The 15379-nt window shown below is 40.2% G+C and overlaps 1 protein-coding gene across 2 annotated transcripts in view; it reads left to right on the forward strand.

The window, feature by feature from the left end:
• The window catches only part of map3k10 (mitogen-activated protein kinase kinase kinase 10), a 50539-nt gene extending 36716 nt beyond the window's left edge, over positions 1–13823 (forward strand). The window contains exons 3-12 of one of the 2 annotated variants that reach the window (XM_015393745.1): positions 2075–2255; positions 3963–4111; positions 6551–6726; positions 6970–7216; positions 8408–8530; positions 8608–8746; positions 9384–9493; positions 9565–9863; positions 10628–11159; positions 12285–12685. In XM_015393745.1, the coding sequence (XP_015249231.1) occupies positions 2075–2255; positions 3963–4111; positions 6551–6726; positions 6970–7216; positions 8408–8530; positions 8608–8746; positions 9384–9493; positions 9565–9863; positions 10628–11159; positions 12285–12685 (2357 nt within the window). Of the gene's footprint in view, positions 1–2074; positions 2256–3962; positions 4112–6550; positions 6727–6969; positions 7217–8407; positions 8531–8607; positions 8747–9383; positions 9494–9564; positions 9864–10627; positions 11160–12284 lie in introns of both variants that reach the window. The other variant, XM_015393746.1, reaches the window with a different exon arrangement.
• Positions 13824–15379: the final 1556 nt, after the last annotated feature.

A 15379-nucleotide genomic window follows, 5' to 3' on the forward strand; every position in this document is an offset into this window, starting at 1 on the left:
CATGTTTTGGAATGAGAACCATTTTTCAATTACACAATGAAATTGAGGACCGTTTGTTTGTTTGTAGATATTTCACTTCCTTTTTTGCGGTTTAGTTTAGGACTAAGGTGTGAAATTAGTTTAGTTTAAGGTTGGGTATGCACTAATAATGGTTAGGTTATGGTTAATGTCAGGGTATCAGGGAAGTCAAAGCCAGTCAACACATGGTCTGAGTGGGTGAGTACTGTTTGTGTTGGGGGGGCAGAGGTGGTACAACCAGGATAAATACATTATTGAAGCTGTTTTTGGTGTTTTTCTTTATGAAGAAACCAACATTTTATGATATAAAAGCAATATAGAAGTGAACTTAAGCACTGTGTTGGTTAAATGAATAATTTCTAATGTGCTGTCAGCATAACCTGACCTGAGATCAGTTTTCTGTTGGTGAAACTGGTCTCCTAGCAAACCTGTGGAGGGAGAAAAGGCACACCTTTCATCACGTGAGGTTTTTTTTGTGTGTGTGTGTTCTGTGTGCGCGCGAGAGTGTGTGTGTGTAAACAATGACACGGCTGTGTGTCTCCTTGTTTCACCGCCCTTTGCATATGCCTGTAGATAAGTAAGGGAGGGAAAGGAACAGGGAACGCTACCCTCACCTGACTGCAGCCAAACTATGTGCACTCCAAACATTTCCATAAGCCGACTCTCACACGGAAGCGGAGGAGGAAGTCACACAGAGAGGTACAAATACAGGGAGATCAGCTGAGAGGGTGACATTTAGAAAGAGGCTATATGTGATAGTGACTTTCAGTGGAAAGAAATGACCCAGGATTGGAGCAGAGCCAAAGGCAAATAAAAAAAGCTGCCAGTGCAAACATAGATCTATAGAATCCAGCTAAATGACACAAACTTTTTTTGTGAATTCATCTTTTGACATAAATTCCCATTTTGGTCAGTTAGGGTTAACAAAATTATATGTTTTCTAAATGCCAAAAGAAAAGAGTGCTTCTGTTTTTTAACCTTGATGTTTTCCAGAAGTTGACTTATATTTCCTTAGAATATGGTAGATAATTGACTTTTAAATTTGGCTCAAACATTTAAACAGCAGAATGTATCACAAAAGACTCTTCTCACTCTGGACATTCTCTGTTTGCTTTGTTGACTTCAGGTAGATGGTACAGAGTCATAAGAACTAATCGGTTTCATCCTACAGATATAACAACACTTAATGCAACCCAAAACAACCCATAAATCGATGTGTAGGATTGTGTAGAAGAATGCACAAATATAGGCTATTTTTTTTTTTTTGGTTTTTAGTTATTTTTTCAGTTATTTATTTCTTATGTTGTTTATAGCTGTTTTACAATACTGTATTTATTTATAAAAGCCTAAAGGACTGGATGTGCTGGAGATTCTCATGCTATAAACAGTTGGATGTAACAATTTAAATGGATGAAAGAGAAACCTTCAGGTTTTAGGATGGTTTCAATGATCATTTAGATCCACGGTTCCCTTCCTAACCTCATTTCAGACTTATTTACCTTTTTCTAATATGTATTTGAATTAATGCTTTATCTTTATCTACTGAAGAAAAAAAGGATTAAGGTTGTGATTCTTTTTTTTTTTTTTTTGCATGTTTGTACATATCTGGTTTTGAATATAAATTTAGTTTGTTTCATTTCAAATAAATGAACAATCGTACATTCTGCCATTTAATTTTCTTGCTTCCTGCTAATATTTACTGTGTTAACATATTAACATAATTTTTTTTCTAGAAGGAAATTACTTTTTTATACTGAATGATTTACTAAACTGTTGCCTTAATTAAAAACCTGATTTTTAACTGTGGCAAAAGAATCGTGTTTTTGTCCACATCTCATTTATTTATAGTTCAACTGTAATATTTGCAGCATATGGTTGATATAATGTGTGCTTTTTTACTGTTGATTACTGTTTTTTTGTTTAATCTTTTACATGTATTAAGGCAAGACCAGAACTTTTTTTGTGATTACAATAACTAAATGTTCTCTTTTAAAAATAAACAAACTTCTAATTGAATCTGTTTGCTCTCTCTATTACTCCATCTCCTCTTCCACAGTCCTCATCCTGGAGCCGGTGGAACGGGACGACCTGCATGGGAAAGTCCTGAAGATTACAGACTTTGGTCTGGCCAGGGAGTGGCACCAGACCACCAAGATGAGTGCAGCGGGGACCTACGCCTGGATGGCCCCGGAGGTCATCAAGCATTCTATGTTTTCCAAGAGCAGCGACGTGTGGAGGTATCAAAGTCTATCTGTCTTGCACTATATAACTTCTAAGATTTTTTTTAAACAAAAGCATTTAAAATATGTTAAATAAAAATATGAGTGAAATTTAAACTATGTTAGCCCAGTAAGTTGATTGCCTCTGTTTCAGTTCAATTTGATCTTTGTTTTTGTTTTCTGTAGTTTGGTGAAGTTTATACAGAAAGCAGGTCTTGGTGGTCTATAATTCTGAAAGCTGCAGAACTGAGTCCTATGATGCTGCATGAAAGAGCTTTTTAGCAACAGTTATGACATATTCCAGAGACATTGCTGTGAAGATAAGATTTACTTTGTCATAAGGCAAATTGATGTACCTTTTTTCCATGATATACCCANACCAAGACTACAACCTATCTAACACCCTGCTGGCAGCTCCCTTAGTTGTTATGCTTTTAGACTTTTTACATCAGATCCTATGGACCATAACTTCAGGCCCTGCTCTTATTTTGTTTGAAAGACCTAACCTTTGCTTTCTGTTAAAATGATGAGAGTCCCATGGTGAGACATCTTGCACATGGTGAAGGTGTTTGGCTGCAATCTTCCATTTTTCCAGGACTTGTATGCCTCCAGGACTCTTAGGCATGCAGGGAAGATTGTGGCTGATCCCTCGCACCCCAGCCACAAACTATTTCAGTCACCTCCCGCTAGCAGGAGGCTGCAGTCCATCGGGACCAAAACCTCATGCCACAAGAACAGTTTCTTCCCATCTGCTACCAGCCTTAGCAATAACGCCCAGAGACCCCCGTGACACTGCCTCTCTCCCTCCCCTGTTCAGGACCTAGAAGCTACACCAATGTAGCATCTACAAACCTCCTGCGTTACATTAACTCACAGTCTACTGTGCATATACTATAAAGCTATATACTATATATTCTATATAGTATACTGCATGTTTTATATCATATATAGCTATAGATTCTGTATTCCCTCTATATATTTTAATTGTCTGCACCATCAACACCAAGTCAAATTCCTTGTAAGTGCAAACCTACTGGGCCATAAACTTGATTCTGATTCCTCTGACATTGCTAAGCAGTTCGGTGCACACACCTCCAAATTGCACATGCAGCAACATCAATTCTTTCAACATTAGAATATTTCAAATGTTTCTTAAAATATTCCTAATTTCTTTGCTTTCAAGGAGGCAGAACTTGTCATAATCTTCTAGGGTGGACTAAATCAGTTTAAAGAATGGGTAAAGCAGCAACCTGTGTCCAAAAGCAACTGAAAGACCTTTTAATTATCAGAACCACTGTAAAATGGTAATGTTGTGTTTGCTATAAACAGTATGCCTAGTATGATCAGCCGTTATCACCAAGGAAGACACATTCCCTCCCATTCTTCTTGCCAAACAATCAGATTAGATGGTGAGTTACTCTGAGGTCTCATCAAAGACTCTTAATTTATTGAATTGGTAAATTCCATACCTTCTGCTGAAGTTGAGCCTCCCACAGTCTCACATCTTTTGCAGCCTCAAACTGTTTTATTTTCAGAATTGTCACCACTGTATTTCACAAAAGAATTGGTGTATTCATTGTGGTTGTGTGAGTTCACATATCCCATAAAAATTCCAATTAAATAAGGTTTAAGATTGTAGTTCAATTTTTAGACGGTTTGTGCGAGGGGTTTTGTGTGTGTCTTAAAAACCCCGCTGACCTGTTCTCTGTCCGTTCTGGATAACAGTTTTGGAGTCCTACTGTGGGAGCTGCTCACTGGAGAAGTTCCTTACCGGGAGATTGACGCCCTGGCGGTAGCTTATGGTGTTGCCATGAACAAGCTGACACTTCCCATCCCCTCAACCTGCCCTGAACCTTTTGTTCAGCTGCTGAGAGGTAAGCAGGCATTACCTGAACACCGAAAAGTTTTTAGAATTACCCAAAGATGTGGAGAGCACCAATACCGTTCAAATAAACACCGTATGCACCTGTCATCATGCTTGTCTCTCTAATTTCCATTTACACCAGTCATCTAAAATGACATTGAGCGTGATGATGCAGAACGTGAGCTGGACCCTTCAGCTGCTGAACATGGCCTTTCTGTACTGGAAGTTTTAAACTTGCATTTGTTCATTTCGTGAGCAGGTTTTCTGGTGTTTCACACGAGCTGAGAATAAGAGTTGAAAATGTCAAGGGTTGGTCTTGTTTTGTGTCTTTTCCTGCTTTTTACTTTGAAAGCCATCCCTATAAACTATGGTAGAGTATTAACTGGCTCTTGTTTCACAGTTCAGCTCATCCCTGTTTAAACACTCAGTGTAAACCTGACCTATTGTGCTCCATCTTAAACACAGGTAAAGAAGTTTAAGGTCAGATTCAATCTCTAGCACTTTAAAGGAGTAGCTTTCCAGCTCCCAAAGCTCATTCCTGCCCAATCACTCTTCTTTACCTCATCCAGGTCCATCCTCTAGTCTCCTCTCTTCTGTTTCCACATATATCTTGTTATAGAGTCTCCCTGCAACATGTTAATTTTCCTCAATGATGTTAAAAAGTGTAACTTCTGAGACTCTTTGCTAACTAACCTGGATGACAGTGTTGATAAATGTTAGGATGTATATTTCTTATTGTAGGTGTGGAGCATGTTGTCTCTAACTAACACTGTTAGTCAGGGTTTTGGCTTATGAGAGTTACCATATGCTGTCACCATTTTGCTTCCTCCTCTTCCCCTGTTGTCTGCTTCCCCTGCCAGAAATGAAAAGTATAATCAGTCCAAAAATCCATCGCCCTGACTTTGTACATTATATTGACAGCTGAGGTTTTATTTTGCTTTAAAAAGCAGTAATCCATGGCCCCTTTCATCTGATTGTTCTATATAGGTTTTTATTTTTTACCATAAGCATGTGAATTTAAAGCATATATGAGGCAAAATACTATTTAGTTTGGTAATTCATGTTTTTGGGTAGAAAGTTGCATTACATAGCTTTTTTGTTTGCTCTTAATGAGAGAAACTCAAACTAAATTAGATCAATCAGTTAATTGCAACTGTTTCAGATAATCTCTAATTCTAGAGATGATATAATTTTATTATTATTAATCCATTATATTTATTATCTGTAATTTGGCTAAATTTAAAAGGAGAGTCTAGAGATGCTTTTACGTGAGGTTCTCTGATTATCAGCTGTTAATATCTTACTTATTGTCCTCACCAGATGATGCTTTTTTGGGGTCTTGGTGGTCCTTTGTTGTGAAAGCTGCACAACTGGGTATTTGATGCAGCATGGAGGACCATTCCTGATATGTTGCTGTGAAGATAAGCATTGCTTGGTCATCAGCCAAATAGACGTACCATTTCTTCAAGAACTACTAACACTAAGACCATGGCCTAATCTTACCAACTTCATGCTGGCAGCACCCTTATTAAGTCATTTTTATGCTTGTCACAGCAGCTCATATGGAGCATAAGTTCAGTCGCTGCTCTAGCTTTGTCTGAAAGACAAGCAGCTGTCAAGTGACCTTTGTTTTCTATTAAAATGATGTGAGATCCATGGTCATTTCTCATGAACATTGCGAAGCATTGAGGTGCACACACCTCCAAATTGCACATAACCAGTTGCAGAACCTGAGTGCTTTCATACTCCCTTACTGCCATTCTCCAGTCTGGAGATCATCTAAAACTAACGATGCTCTTCTGCTGCTATTTACACTGAAGGCTGCTTCTGAACAGTTTCCCTTTAGTGTTTTATTTGAAATACGATACTATGAAAAGAAATACAGTAAATTGATACAACAAAATAAATAACTAATACCTCTTTATTCTTAAGTGACAATCTTGTAAAAGCTAAACAAAACAGCATTTAGATAAACTTAATTAGGTTGGATTAAGTCATTTTGAGGTCATTTTTCCAGGCCTCACACTGAATCGCCGTTTGCTCAACACTTTGTTCTTTCCGCCAATGCAAACTCAGAGTACGCTAGTTACTGTCTACTGCAGGTACAATTCTGACTATTTTAGGTCCCAGCCAGACAAAGCCTGGTTTGAATAATATTAAACACCTTTAAATCGGTGGAAACCAGAGTGGAAACCGAGTACTTTTAACCAATGGGCAAAAGTGGCAAAACCAACCTGATACTTTAAATGAGCAACCTTGTTAAAGTGATGTTGTTTTTCTTCATTTTCTATCTGAATCTGCTTTTAATGGACATTATTAACATTTAATCTGACATGGTTGTTTGTAACATTAGGTATACCTCTAAATGCTGCCATATCAGATGATGGGCACGTCTCTAATGTCTTCCTGCTGCCTTTATTAAAGCTCCTTCAACATCTTTATCTCTCAGAATGCTGGAGCTCCAACCCTCGTGCAAGGCCTTCATTCAGCAGCATCCTGAGGCGACTGCAGGCCATCGAGCAGTCCTCCATGTTTCAGATGCCTCTGGAGTCCTTTCACTCCTTACAGGAAGACTGGAGGCTGGAGATCCAGCAGATGTTCGATGAGCTCAGAGCAAAGGAGAAGGTGAGAACTGTGAACCCATCCAACCAGACCTGAATAAAACTACTATTTAGCCCTCTTTAGAGTTTGTTAACCGTCTCTCTCTTGTGTTTTAGAAAGAGGTGGGAATCATCTCACAGTCTGAGGTGTTTCTTGCAAATTAAAAACAGCTCAGCATACAGATTGTGCCAGAAGAGGTGTTAGATCCAATTACTGCTATGATACACATCATCCTCCTCCCTTGTCTTCTTTCTATTCTGTCTGCAGGAGCTGAGATCCTGGGAGGAGGCATTGGCCCGGGCAGCGGAGGAGCAGAAGGAGCAGGAGGAGCAGCTAAAGAAGAGGGAGCAGGAGCTGGCGGAGAGGGAGTTTGACATTGTGGAGAGAGAGCTGAACATCCTCATCCACCAGATGTACCAGGAAAAGCCCAGTGTCAAGAAAAGGAAGGGCCACTTCAAGAAGAGCAGGCTGCTGAAGCTGGGCAGGGATAGCAACTGCATCAGTCTGCCCTCTGGTGGGTTGGGATGGGAACTGCATTTGTTTCAATGAGTCCACAAACCCGATAGATCCGCTGCGTTTATAATACTTCTTACTGGGGTTATTTTTATCGCTAAACACTGACTTAACTACTCTAACCGTGTTTTTATATCACCCTCAGGTTTAAGTCTGAACATTTGTTTTTAACGACTAAATAGCCGACAAAATTACATATTTCTTCCTTTTTATTTTGCTGTTTCTGATTTTTCGTTCCATTCACTTTTTATTCAGACCATTAAACAAATATTAACATGACTCAAAGATAAAATTCGTAAAACTTTGTTTTTCAAATGAGTTTTCCCTGTTTTTAAATCATGAATTAACAGTCATTGATGCCATTGATTGTCACTGATTGTTTTTGGTATATTTACCAGCCAAATCCAGACCCTAACACGCCTTGACCTATGGATCATCAAAATAAGTTGATGATCCATAATATTGTGAGGAAAACATGATCTAAACCCAAGAGAGAAAGTTTATACATTTTGGAGGATGTACCCCCCTCCACATCAAGAGAAGAGAAACATCATCCCAACACTCAGACATGGGTGTAGTGTGAGGATCTGAGTCAACTTGCTTCTCTAGCTCATGGATGATTTATTGGATTCAATGGAACCATAAAATAGACTTCTATGAATGTCCATCCATCAGTCTGTGTCTTAGGTTAATACAAAGCACACCTGCAAGTCTGCCTCAATTGGCTTAAAAACACACCATAAATGTTTTGCAAAAGCCTAGTCCAAGTTAAGATTTAAATTTAGCTCAGATGCTGTTGTGTTATTTTAAACCCAATTACTTTTTGCACATAGTGATAGGCTAGTTAGTGTTTTTCTTTCCTTAATAGATTAAGTCATCTTTTAAGAACCGAATTTTAAATCAGTTGATGTTTTCTTGGTCTGTTGTGAAAATAATGATGATCTGGAGTATTTGAGTCGAACAAAGAACTAAATTAAGGTAAATCTGCAAGAGGAAATATCTTTTTTTTTGCAGAACTATGCATAGTACGTTCAAAAGCTTTATCTCTTTGGTGAGAAGAATTAAAATATCTGCTATTGGCTGATGCTGTAAAAAGGATTTCAGTCATTTTCATTTTCAGACATTTGAATTTTAACTTTGTATGCAGATGGAGGAATCTTAAGTTAAATTTAAGGCATGCCATTCTCTACAGGTTTTGAGCACAAGATCACAGTGCAGGCATCCCCAAGCGTGGACAAGAGGAAGAACCAGAGGAGTGAGAGTACCACCCCTCCTGCCAGTCCGGGGGTTTTACCCCGCCTGCGAGCCATCAGACGTGAGCACCTACCCCCTGAGAGTCTTAGAGGAATATATTGAGTATAAAGTTGTTTAAGTGCTGTTTGTGTGTCTCAGTGACGCCGAGCGATGGCAGTAAAACATGGGGCCGAAGCGCTGTTTGCAAGAAGGAAGACCTGACAACCAATAAGAAGAAAGGGCGCACCTGGGGCCCGAGCTCCACCCACCAGAAGGAACGGGTCGGAGGAGAGGAGAAGTAAGGGCTGCTTCAAACTGGTCTGACTAATGATGTTATTATGAGGAGCAAAATTACTATAAAGCACATTTTAACATTTTATATATGCCTGACCGATGGCTGAAAGTTAAGTATTGTTGTTTCAAATTATAGATCATAAGAATAACAAATAAAATCCAACAAAATAACAACTTAAATCCAGTTTTTTTGTTCAAACCTAAATACTTAGATGCCTTCTGAAAATATTTGTAAGAAATATCAAAATATATGCTAACTTTCACTTTAAAACCCTTAAATAAAATCCAGTGCAACCGGTTATGGTAACTCCTGATAAATATGTTATTTACTCTCAGTGTAAACGGAGTGATTTTGTGAAGGAATGAGAAAAAAAACAAACAGTTTTTTCTAGATACATGAAGCTGATAGAGACATATCCTGAATGACCCCTAGACTGACTTACTGGAACAAAGGTTAACAATTGGAGGCTCCACACATTACTGGCCACTGGTGGATTGATTTTAGAGCTACGCTACTTTTTCTCTATAAAATGCGATCCCTCTGTTGCAAAGGGACAAGTTGTGGAAAGTTTCAAGGGTGTGAATACTTCCAGGAGTCACTGCCTATTTTTTTGGTACTAAAAACGCCTTTGTTCATGCAGGCTCAAATCTCTCAGCGAAGGCAAAGTTTATTCATCCAGTGCCCCAAATCTGGGGAAGTCACCCAAACATGCTCCCATGATGCCCGGCTTCTCCAGCCTGAATGAAATGGGTGAGTCTCAGCTCTTCTGTTCTGTTTCTAGAAATCTGCTCCCAATCTGACTCTTTCTTCCTTGACAACAGAGGAGGGCTCTGAGTTTGAGGAATCACCAGGGTCCTTACACCCGTCAGAGACCAGCAGTAATGGTGCCAATGACGACTCTGGGCCCCTGTGGGGCGGCTTGGGGATGAGCGGGGCAGCTACCATTAGCAGTACCAGCCTCTCCCTGCCGTCTGCGAGCCCTTCCATGAGTGTAAGCAACCAGGACTCTGTTCGTCGCTGCAGCCAGAGGAAGAAAAGCGACATGTTGCTACTGGGTTGCGCCTCCCTGCTCGCCTCTGTTGGTCTGGGACAGGACCTGCTGCAGCTGGGAAAACAGCAGGTGGGATGCAGACAGCGGGAAGATAATCTGATAGATCAAACAGGCTGAAACTCATGACTAAGCTTTCTATCTGGTTTATAAGGTAGCATGTTATTCAGTTTTTTATGCTTTTTTTTTTTAATAATTAAGATTATTTTTTTCTTTTTAATTTTATTTTTACAAAGGAAACTATTTTATCTGATATTTATTTATATTTGGACTCACATGAGATTAGAAAATCTGCTTTTGAGTTTAGTAATTTGCAGCCAGTAGCTGAATATTCTGCAATAACCGCCAAGATGAAATTAAGGGGTAGAGATGCTGAGCTCTGTTACGGAAAAAAAAAAACAAAACAAAAAAAACATTTTTTTTTAACTTATGAAAACAAACGCTTACAAAATCAGTATCTCTGGAGAGACTTGCACAAAGTGATGTTTTATGTGAAGGCTGTTGCAAAGATGAATTAAACTTGCAAAATGTTCTTTGAGAATACTGCAAACCAACAGCTGTGAAAATAAGAGAAAAAAGCAACAAAAATCCCAGAGAGAAATCAGTGAGAGTGTAAAGATGTATAATGCCGTGAAAATCAGTCACACTCTTGTTTTAAACCACTGTTGAACCAGTACTGATGATCAGTGCGTTACACAGGTAGACCATATTTATAAGGTGTCATGTCGGAAGTAAAGGGTTTCACTTATGCGTTGGTATTGAATAGGTGACAGCTGCACATAATTATGCTTCACTGCAGTCTTCATCCATCGTCTTTAAACTGATCTTGTTCCCAGATGCTTCAGGATGAGCAGGAGCGAGAGGAGCAGAGAAAGAAGAAAGAGGGTCTCTTCCAGCGGACGGGCCGTTTCCGTCGCAGCACCTCTCCTCCCAGCAGGAACCTCTCCTTAACGCTCTCCAGACACCACGACTCTGGGCTCGCCTGCATGGACCCGTCCCCCTCTGTGACACTCCTCTCTCTGTCCTCTCTGTCTGACTGCAACTCCACCAAGTCCCTTCTTCCCTCGGACTCGGACGATTACTCTCTGACCCCGTCGGTCAGCATCAAAACGCCCTCGACGGCCCCGTCACCCCAGGCCCCTGCGCTCAACCCTCTGCTAGACCTACGGGCGGAAAGCTTCAAGAAGGAGCCCAACCAGTCCCTTACACCCACCCATGTCTCCGCAGCGATGGCGCTGAACAGAGGACACAGACGGACGCCATCGGACAGTGCGATCCGGCCCCGAGCACAGACTTTGGGACACCGCAGAACGCCGTCCGACGGGAGCATGCCGATGCCTCCACCGCCAGTCATCACAACATGTAAAGGTATGCAGACAAAATCCACCACAGCATCCTTCCTGTGCTCCTCTGACACACAGGGTGTCCTCTGCCAAGAAGTCCTGGTTGAACTTGGCAGTAAAAGGTTTCATTCATTGATACCAACATACTTAATCCATGAAAGAAAAAAAATGCAATCTGAGAAGGTTTTACCTCAAATCTGTCTGCAGGTGATGTACTGTTGAATTGTATTACATAAGAATGAAAAATCCTTTTTGCTTTTCCTCTTTGTTAAATGAAACATTACATTTAAAATCACAAATTTTTGCGTGTTGGGGATTTCTTCTGTTTTATTTTATTTTTTGCCGTCTTTGAGATTGGAAGGGCCTCTAACCATTATCCTAATCAGGCAGGTCCAAAGTCGCTGTCCTGCAGGTTTTCAATGTTTCTCAACTTTACCACAGCTAATTCTGATGATTCCAGTTTAATAAAAGTCTGTTAATCAGCTAGCAATGAAGATCAGCTGTGCTAAAGCAGGGAAACCTCTAAAACCTACAGGACAGTGGCCCTCGAGGATCAATTTTGGACATGCCTTCTCTAATCTATAGCTGCTTCCTTCATATTTAAGACTGCACTTCCAATAAGAAGATAAATGTCACTTAAAACAAAGGCTCATGTCAAACTAAAAGCCTGTATCGGGGTTTAAATAGTTAAATATCTGAGAATAAGCAGGTGTGGGTTGGTGGTTTATGGATGGTGGCTAACTAAACCACGTAGGCGTTTTATCGTAGCACCTATGAGGATCAGTATATTTTTAATTCTATTCTGTTTGACTGCTATGTTCCACTTCCAGCAGGAAGAACAGTCATTACTTTAAAAAACAAATAGACTCTGACTCTGTTTCTTTCCCTAAGCTGTAGAGAATGGTCCTTATGCACTGAAAATAAAATAAACCCCCAGCATGTTTTATTGACTGCTTCAACACAAGCTGCACTTTAAGTAAATTCTAGGTACTTAACGCCACATTCTACATTCATATGTATTCCAAGGTCTTCTCTAAAGAGGCTTGGTCTTTGTTTTAGTATTTTTAATTTATATCTGTGGACTACCTGTGCATTTTACCTGAGGTCTCAACAGAATAACATAACGTAAATCTTTTTATTTAATTCTCAGGAAAGCCAGACAAACTGGACATCCCTCGTCTCCCGGACCCCTCCATAGTCTACCCCGTCCCCCATCGGCGTAAAGCTCCTGCTCCCCCTGTCCCTGACGTGGCCCCTCCCTTTCTCATCAGCCCCCTGGAGAGACCCAAGACTCTGGAGTTCGCTCCTCGCCCGCGGCCCACTCCGGCCCGGATAAGGGCGGACCACAGGAAGCGTGGCTCCGTGTGCCGGACCTTTAGCTCGTCTCCGGGCAGCAGCTGCGACAGCCCCCTTGGTTCAGGAGACAGCAGTGCCGGCACCACACGACCCAACCTAATGGACATGGACATGGAGGGCCAGAGTTTGGACCCGACAATTCCTCTATGTGGGCAGCTGCAGCCGGCCACTCTCTGTGAACAGCAGTACTTATAGTGAAACATTCCATAAGGAACAGGCATCCTTTCTAAGCTGAGTGCACTTAGTAAATCCAACTTCCTATAATGTTGCACTTAGTCTAAGTTGTTTCTCTCATGTGTCCTTAAAAGGTATGAAACCTTTCCAGCAGCCCTTGGTCTCTAATCAGCACAACACTGAGGGTTGAAGAAATTCTCATTGTGCTCGTCCAGCTAAACTTCTCCAGCTGGGTGACTGATTCTCTCTAAAGCCATTAAACATCTAAAAAAAGCCACGTCATTTCAGTCCATCCTCTCTTCCTGTTTCCTGTCTGTGCAGCTCTACGCATTTCTTTGCTCATCTTTCCCTTTGCCTCATAAGAGAAGAACAGAAATCCTCATGTTATGTTTCTCGCTGTCATTCGGAGCTGCTCTGTTTCTGAGGGGAGCGACGCTCCTCGTTGTATCGCGCATGTTTTATTCTGCATGGTGGTCATCCTTCTCCTCATCTTTCTAAACCTGGAAGGACGGAAAGCTTTTCCTCACAACTTTGGTGGATAGGATACATTTTCAGCCTTGTGCATAAAAAGAAAACAACCAATAATTTATTTTCTCTCTGTTCGCTGTTTTTTTTTTTTTTATTGATTCAAGCACCCAAGTGTGCTTCTATTGCATGAAAGTTTATACTGGATGATATCATGCAGAGCTGCCCGTGTTTATTGGGAAATATTTTGCTGCAGCAGCATAGTCCAACACTGAAAAGTGTAGAAATATTCAATCCTTTAAAGAACATTTAGATAGCTACAAAAAAATAAGATGTTAAGGAAAATTAGTTCTAAACACAATCAAATAAATGACCGAAATATTATCACCCAGAACGATCCCTTTAAAACAATGAACCTAAAGTGTTTTTTATTCATATTGTCACTTTTTCAGAGTTAACCTGAGTTTCTTGGAACTGAAATAGGTGTGTCCCTTCCCTTTTACTCGTATATCAAACCGCTGATTTGCATCAATAATATGTTGTCAAGCTCTACATTACTGTGCTGATGAGGTGATGAGAAACCTCAAAGATCAGTTTTACAGGTAAAGAATAAATGACTGTCCTACCATCAAAAAATGCAAAGATGATGAGTTTGCTCAATGTTTTTTTTTAACTGTAACTAGGTGCTTTGGTCACATCTGGTTGGGCCTGAAATAGTAGCCCCTTTAATATCATTTCCCTATGTGACCTGCTCATTATCTATGCCTTGTAATAATCTGAAAGATCTCAATATAGAAACATGGGGCAGGAATATAAAACTGTTCAGTTTGATACTGAATTGAGGAGCCTAGAAAGCAGAGCAAAGACGTCTCACCCTCTAATGTGGTTCTGTTCCAATAAAGGTGTTCAGCAGCTGTATCTGATGAAGATAAGAAAACTGCGTGCTGTAATGGTGGCTGTAATGAAGGCATGGCTGCATGAGGATCTGTAATATTGGTTTTATTTTAATAGGGAGCTTTTCCAAACGCACTTGGAATCTTGTAAGATGAACTCTTTAAAATATAAGATAAAAAAATTAAACCAGTAAGCTAAAAATGGGCCTTTATCAGGTTTATTTAGCAGGACTGGTACAAAAAATCAGGTCAAATTGAAACATAAAGCTACCATGTCATATGTCTATTTTAGTCTCCACACCTTAATCTTATAGAACATGTCTGGGGTTCGCTGAACAGAGAACAAGAGGACAACCAGGAATCTGAATGATCCAGAGAAATGGTTAAAGATCGCTCTCTAAACGCGCTCCAACCCGTCCTTAAGGGTGGAACATTACTGAATCCCACTGAATCAATGGGCTGAAATTAAAGGTTGGATTTTTAACTTATGCTGCTGTGGTGAAAGATTTCTTTTTGCTTGGGTTAATCACCAAACGTAGCCAGCAGAGTAACTGAGAGGATGCTCCTTCCTTCCCTCTTAAGCGGCTTCACATTTGATCATCATTAACATCCCAAACAGTCGTCCTCCATCAGTCAGTGGCACGCTGCATCCATCCTCCTCATCCCACCGACGCGGAACCGGACAGATCCTCCTTGATTCTCGCATCAGCCTCGTGATCCTCTGACCCTCAGCATCTGGAGAGACTCTGATCGGTTGTTTTCATACACTGGACAGTTTATTGGCTACAGGTGGTATTTACTTGACTGTGCAAATTTCTTTAGGTAAAAGGTGTGTTTGTGCGAGAGCGGAAATCTACGACTGTTTTGGGATCGATGACAATCCCTTTGCTACTAGAGTGAGCCCGATAATCATTCTCCTTTTTGTGCGGTTAAGAACACTGAGTATTTATTAAAATTGTTATTGTGGGAAAGAGTTAATTATTACTACGACTATTATTATTTCAGCGCTCTTCCTAGGTGTTATCTGTATATACTTGTTCATATGGGAAGAATGCAAGAAAAACAAAAACCTGGGAATCAGCTATCTGGAACATTTGTGTTGTCTTTTGTCTTTGCTTGTGAGGAATCTGTATGAAATAAGACGAATGAGAGGTGAATAAAATTAAAAAACTAAGAGATTTGTTGGGATTTTTATTTTATCATTCTTCTAAGAAGATGAGTTGTTGTACCTGAGTAGTAGTACTTATTTACTTTCATCTGGGGATGTTCCAAATAAAACACACAAGCTAGAAACAGACTTGTCTTTAAATATAAACTGAACGTTTCTCCTTATTTAAGTCATTCAGATAATGAGTGT

This window comes from Cyprinodon variegatus, unplaced genomic scaffold (genome assembly GCF_000732505.1).
Source record: "Cyprinodon variegatus isolate N-32 unplaced genomic scaffold, C_variegatus-1.0 Scaffold655, whole genome shotgun sequence".
NCBI lineage: Eukaryota > Metazoa > Chordata > Actinopteri > Cyprinodontiformes > Cyprinodontidae > Cyprinodon > Cyprinodon variegatus.